The sequence below is a fragment of the Rattus norvegicus genome, chromosome 1, assembly GCF_036323735.1.
Source record: "Rattus norvegicus strain BN/NHsdMcwi chromosome 1, GRCr8, whole genome shotgun sequence".
Classification (NCBI taxonomy): Eukaryota; Metazoa; Chordata; class Mammalia; order Rodentia; family Muridae; genus Rattus; species Rattus norvegicus.
This window is the reverse complement of record NC_086019.1, coordinates 110,722,642-110,729,067: the sequence shown is the minus strand read 5'-3', so window position 1 is coordinate 110,729,067 and position 6,426 is coordinate 110,722,642. Positions and strand designations below refer to the sequence as shown.

The following is a 6,426-nucleotide window of genomic DNA, read 5'->3' as shown; positions in this document are numbered from 1 at the left end:
TGCCATAGGAAGGTTTCAAGGCTACCGAGAGAAATCCCTGGGTTGGGTTGCTGTTAAGCCCTATTGGGTGGGGTTTGTGGAGGAGGCGGGACTTGATGTTGGACCGGATGAAAGGGGATTGCCGCCGGGTCGGGCAGAGCAGGTTGGCACTGGGGGCGGGGCTTGCCGTAGGCCCTGAGGGGCGGGGCTTGTTGCTAAGTCGATTAGGGCGGGGTCTACCTCAGGCAGGACAGGGGTGGGGCTTAAAGTTGGGCGGAGCTTGCGGTGGTGCTCGGGACAGGGGCGGGGCTGGCTCCTCAGGTGGGGCGGGTCTTACTGCGAGGCCCGTCTCCGCTCGGGGCCGAGCTTTGCAGCAGGTCAGGTGGGGGCGGGGCTTGCTGCTGGGCGGGGCCTGCTGCAGCCCCCAGCCAGGATTCGGGTTCCCGGCCCAGGGTGCCTGCGTCCCCCATGGGGCTGTGCTTCCCGTGTCCCGCGGAGTCCGCACCGCCATCCCCGAGCCCGGTGAGTAGCCGGTCTCCCCGTGCAAGTCTTGCTCGCGGCGGCCGTTGCAGTGCAGTCAGAGGGAAGGTGCACCTGCCGGACCTCCAGACCCTCCACTAGGTTGTCCTAAGGACCCTCCTTGGTTGTGAGAGTTTGGGACTGGCCTGTTCCGAGGGACTGCTGACATGTGTCTCTTCTCCTGTCTGTACCAGCTGTACCTGGAAGGTCTTGGACGCGCCGCTCCCCTCGCCATTTAGTGGATATTTAATTAAGCCGTGTCTTCCCTTTACTCAGTTTTTAACAGCTGGTTTGAATCCCACACAAACGAGGAGTACGTTTAGGTGTAGATTCCCAGTAGTGCTGTATTTGGGATAATTTTATGTGAAGACAGTCATTTTTTTTATTCTAATCTAAGCAGGCCTTATGCTATAACAATATTCTTATTTTAATATCTTTTACACGTACTTGATAATATAACAATCTAACATGTTTTTAACATCACTTCTTCTCCGGGTAGCTAAAGATTAGTTGAAGAAATGAGGGATTTAGGGAAGTATGTTAATCCCTTAGCCACTAGGTTATAGATACTAAAGTAACTGTTTAATACGTTCAACTTGCCTTTATGGCTGCTGTTGTTTTAAAATGCTGTTAACTTTATTTAGGTTATGAGAAAAAAATAGCATTCTGCCAGCAATTGTTATGGCATCTGCTTTCCCATTCTCTGCCCTTAACCATAGGGCCACTTGGCACCTAAGATTTCCCTGACCACCTAAATTAACTTGCTCTATGTCCAGCAGCCTCCCTCCTATTCCTTATCCACCAAGATTAGTATATCTCTTCCTGAGTGATTACTCCCTTCAGCTACATGTTTGTGTATTTGCTTACATTTGTTTCCATGCATTAATCAAAAGTCAAGCTTTGTATGCATGGGTGTCTGCATTTCTTGCTGTGTTCTTAGTGTCTGGGAAAATTGGCCGCAATCATTGTGATCGATGAATGTGTGTACTTGGTGGAGAAGGAATGGTTAAAGCCACACCTCAAGAGAATGCTATTCATTGTCTCAATATATCTAAAGACTTTATAAATAAGAAGTAAAGGGCATAGGAAAAGAACATGTGTTTCAGAAGTGGGTCAAGTGCCTCTGAGTTTCTCTTCTTTCTCTTCCCCATGGTACACAGGGAGATAGGCCCATTGCTTCTAAATGTCTCCCCTAAAGTCCAGCCTTCATCATTCTCCTTTTTAACTAACTTTCAAATTATATTCCTATTCTTGTAGTTTAAACACCATTTAAAAAACATGTCCCCACTGTTACAAGAAGTAAGTATTCTGTAGGACAAGGTATTTATTGTCACGTGTGCTAGTTTGGTTTGCTGTTCTAGAGAATGGAATTCAGAAAGTCAACTATTTAATAAATATTGCAATATTGATAGAATTCCAGGTTAGCTTGTTTATTTTTTGAATGCTCAGGCTATCCCCGTGGATCCAGCAATCGTACTTACAGTCCCTCACGTAACTAACATCTGGAACTATAGTTCCAGAACATCTGAGTGGGCTCTTACAGTGCCTTTTTTTGTGAGGTCATTTGCACCCATACTAAACCTTTACAAACCGTTTCGACTTGTAAATTATTATTTTTGTTGCCCTCTAAAGTAATGGTGTGTAAGGGGTCCTTGCTGTTTGACTTTTCCTTTGAAACATGTCATTTCTTTTCTTAGGAAGAGAAAAGAGCAAAGCTGGCAGAGGCAGCAGAAAGAAGGCAAAAGGAGGTGAGAGTACAGTAATTGGCCTGCGATAAAGAGTTCAGTTTACTTTCTGCAGGTGTCTGTCCTATTCCCAGGCTCTAAAGGCAGAGTGCCTGATGGCACACACAGTTCCATATGCAAAGATAACCACTCGGGGAAATGATGTCCGAGTACCGGTGAACTGCACGCATTTGCATCATTTTCTGGGGAAAACATCCCCAGATGGACCTTGCATTTAAGCCTGTCTTGCAATGGCATTCTTCCTCGGGATAACCCTGCTATGCTATGAGGAATGAAGGAATGGCTGTGCTTTCTGTAAGGTTGCCATAGCAAACAACTCCCGCTCTTCAAGGAAAAGCGAAAAGTAGAGCAGATACTTCTGTTTCTCCCTGTAATCACCCCTTGTTGAATCTTTTGAAGGCGGCATCTCGGGGAATTTTGGATATCCAGTCGGTGGAGGCAAAGAAAAAGAAGAAAGAACAATTAGAAAAGCAGATGGAAACATCAGGGCCACCAGCAGGGGGACTTAGAGTGAGTACCCCAAGGCAGTCCATTCAGTCCCTCCCCTGGGAATGCCGGGCTTCCAGTGGCTTGAAAACAGGGAGCAGAGGCTAGGGGAAGGGTTTACTTATTTTGATATTATAAGAATAGATTTGCTTTCTTTCTTTAAAAAGGAAATCATAGATTTTCTTTATTAGCACAGTATCTTAATAGTTTTATATGTAATGCTAGTCAACAATATGTCAAAAAAAAGCAATATAGAATGAGTCAGAATTAAGAAAACATTTATTTCACATGTGATAGCCTAGCAAGCCTACTTTTTGCTCTTCAAGGCTTTCTTAAATCTGAAGCTTCTCTATTCTGAAGCTTGTAGATTGCAAAGATACTAGGCCTCGTGTTACTTGTAGGTCTCATGTTACTACAACATGAGGCTTCTCGAAGGAGCGCAGAACCAAAACCATTTCCAGGGCTATCCTTTCTCTTTTTGTGCTGTTTCTCTTACGAAATCTGTCTGATTTCCTTAGTAAACTGTCGTGAGCATCAAGCTGCAAAGTAGCTGTAGGGTTTTCTCAAAGGGAGTGAGCCAAGCTGCAAAGTAGCTGTAGGGTTTTCTCAAAGGGAGTGAGCCATCTCTCCGTGCTCCAATGCTGCCCACTGTGTGGTAGTCCTGGCCACTCTAAGCAGCAGCTTCAGAGAGTGTGTCTGTCCCTTGTAGCCACCTGGCCAGAGCTTACGTGGAGAAGTTAAAAAAAAATGTGTTAGGGCCTCCAGAATAACAGGAACAGGAACACAGTATAGACAGGGGCTTGGTCCTCCAGTGCCTCCTTGTTCTGTGCATGGCCTGGAGGACCTAATAGGCCAGGAAGATTCTTAGGATGAGGAAAATGTTTCCTCCCCATTATCTGCCTGTCCCCAGAGATGGCATGGATGGGATGGTGCTCTGAGGCGTAAAGAAAGGATCAATGACCACGCCAGGGTTCACAGCCCCGCCAGAGGACATGCTAATATAAGAGCAGTAGTCAAAGTGCAGTGTTGAGGTCTCAGCCAGGGCTGTGCCTGTGAATATGAAGTGTCCCTGAGGCTGGAGTAGAACATGGAGATTGAGAATTTCCAATGTTGTATTAACACTAGTCTTAAAAGAAACTCTTAAGTAGAGAACTGTTTAAAAACCCTAAATAACACAGACTATATCCCAAATGTGTCGTAGACTGCCACATCATTAAATGTTCATTTTATTATTTTTAATTACGTGTGTACATGCAGGGAGGGGTATGTCAGGTGAATGCAGATACCCGCAGAGGCCAGAGAGCCTCCAGATCACCTGGAGCTGGAGTTACAGGAGGTGGTGAACCACCCAGTGTGGATGCTGAGGACGAACTCAGGCCCTCTAGGAGAGCAGTCCACGCTGTGTACCACAGAGCTCTCTCTCTAGCCCTGCGCTTCGTTTTTGCAGACACAGACACACAGTATTTAGGCTTCAAATAAATCCTGTAATATGGAACCGTCAGTTCACTCCTATCTGTAGTTTTGTAAAGGTATAATGATTACAAATATTTAGCACTAAATATTTCTTGGATACAGTTTGAAAGTAGTACTTAGAAACTGAATATTTATTGTCTTGGAGGATTTTCTAAGACTTATCACAGACTTCATAAACTTTGCTAAAAACAACAACAAATAGAGTATTTTCTCACTCAAGAAAGGGGAAGATCTTATCACAAATTATTTAATAACTACTCTTTTTTTGGGTCCAGCTCAAGAAGAAAGGATTCCCTTTTTGTTTTTTGTTTTCATTTTTTGGCTCTATTGGTGCTGTTTCCCCCTTGAGTGTGTTGAGTGTTTAGGATGTAGCTCATGAGGCAGGCTCTGTGTTTGCCAGCCTCTCAGTCTGATGAACAGCCACTCACATATGCAAAGGTCTATGGCATGGGTTTGTTACTTATGGGCAAGCTTTATGGGACAACACAGAAATCTGGGAACAGCTTCTGGGTCAGGACAACTTCCAAGGGCCAGGCCCTTTCCGAGGAGGGCCACTGGAAAGTAGCACACTCTGGGCCCTATTTCTTGGGGACAACATGACTGATGTAGTTCCAGAACTGGAAGAAATCCAGTAGCAAGATACCGGTTCTTCTGGCCACTCCCCCCACCCCGTTCCAGGGTGTAACATCCCAGCACATCGAGGAAGCCTCGGGCAGAGAACAGAGATGTCCATTCAAGAGAACAGAGTCCATGCAAGGCAACCATTTTATCATATGCTCAAAAATATGTCCTGTCTGTATGTTTAAGCCCTTGTCTTCAGACTCTTGTCTGTAATATAAAATTGGATTATTCATGGCAATTTACAAAAAGTCCTTTTTGCATTCCCATAATTTCTTGTTTGTCAACTAGACTACCATTCCATAACTTAAATGAAAACGTACTGATGCCTGTATATTTTCACTTATTTTTTAGTGGACAGTGTCATGAAGCATATTCTACCTGGGGGAGAATCCTGCCACCAACTCCAGCATCTGCCGTCGATGGGTTTCAGCTGATGCCTCCTCTTTACAAAGAGTCAGACTGTATCATTAGTGCCCTTTAGTGTGATCCTAAAACTAAATATACTAAATATACAAAGATATTGGTAATATTTTTATTTCCAAACTTACTAAATAGCCCACTTTTCATTCTATTCAACTTTGCCTACATCTATTTTCTCTTTCGTAGGAAGTAACTTTGCAGTTTTTGTAGTTAAAATATGGATCCAAAAGGTATACATGCATGGCGTGTCGTGGTCCTACGTATATCCCCAGTGTTGAGTATGCTCCCATACCTCTGCTTTATAGGTAGCCCTGCTCCCTAGAGTCATGTGGTACAGCCTGCGGTCTCTCTCTCACTAGACAGGAAGACTTCAGCTCCCAGACTTAGTGCCTTTAAGCTGATTGATCATCAGGGAAAATCCTGAAGATGCATTTGAAGGACTTCAGGCAAAGGAAGTTTTATTTTTATAACCCACTAAGAAATGAATATTCGTAGGCAAATGTTGACTGTCTGCTAATTTATTTTCTGTACCTAAGGCATATCACATTAAACATGTCAGGAGGACGTCAGCTCAGTGACCTGCTGATGTGTCCTACTAGACGCATGAAAGTCTGTGTAGTGAAGGGATGAGGCCAACCGTGAATGAGGTTGGAGATGATGAGGGATACTTTATCTCTCCAAATTTCCCAAGCATTTTTATTCTTCTGTATTTATTTAGAATCATTGTAAGATCTATACAGACATGGTGTTACCAATAAAAGTATGAAAGAGAAATATGTAAGGCCTGTACTTGGAAAGTACAAGCCTGTCAAAGTGTGGAGGTATCAGGAGGTAACTTGATGTGGGAGTCAGACCAGAGGTGTGCAGATCTCCATTAAGTACAATTGATTTATGACGTTGTGACTTGTTTTCTTCTTACTGTGTAATAAGGCAAGGTGTAAGTGTGTGAGGCGGCTGCTACGGTTGCCAAGACATTCAGTGCCAACATCCGGTCCCTGCCTTAGAATTTGTAGATTCTAGCCAGTCAAGAACCTCAGTGAACTAGGCCCAGTCACAGCCTTAAAGAGAAGCTGAGCGGGTGGCTCCTCTTCCCTCTCACAGGTATCCGACAGTGTGCCACACATGTTCTTTTGAAAGAATCGGAGCTATAATATAGGTCTCACAATGACTGGAGCATTACTTT

General features: G+C 44.3%; 1 protein-coding gene across 1 annotated transcript; it reads left to right on the top strand.

Moving 5' to 3' along the window:
* Positions 1-326: 326 nt before the first annotated feature.
* Positions 327-6,017, top strand: Svip (small VCP interacting protein). The gene is made up of 4 exons (NM_001271084.1): positions 327-501; positions 2,196-2,246; positions 2,643-2,753; positions 5,175-6,017. The coding sequence occupies exons 1-4, from the start codon at positions 448-450 to the stop codon at positions 5,187-5,189; spliced, it is 231 nt and encodes a 76-aa protein (NP_001258013.1). The 5' UTR covers positions 327-447; the 3' UTR covers positions 5,190-6,017.
* The last annotated feature ends 409 nt before the right edge of the window (positions 6,018-6,426 follow it).

Coding starts and splice junctions, on each gene's coding strand:
- Svip (NM_001271084.1), top strand. CDS start 448: ATGGGGCTGTGCTTCCCGTGTCCCGCGGAGTCCGCACCGCCATCCCCG. Junction 502..2,195: donor CACCGCCATCCCCGAGCCCG/GTGAGTAGCCGG, acceptor TTCTTTTCTTAG/GAAGAGAAAAGAGCAAAGCT. Junction 2,247..2,642: donor CAGAAAGAAGGCAAAAGGAG/GTGAGAGTACAG, acceptor AATCTTTTGAAG/GCGGCATCTCGGGGAATTTT.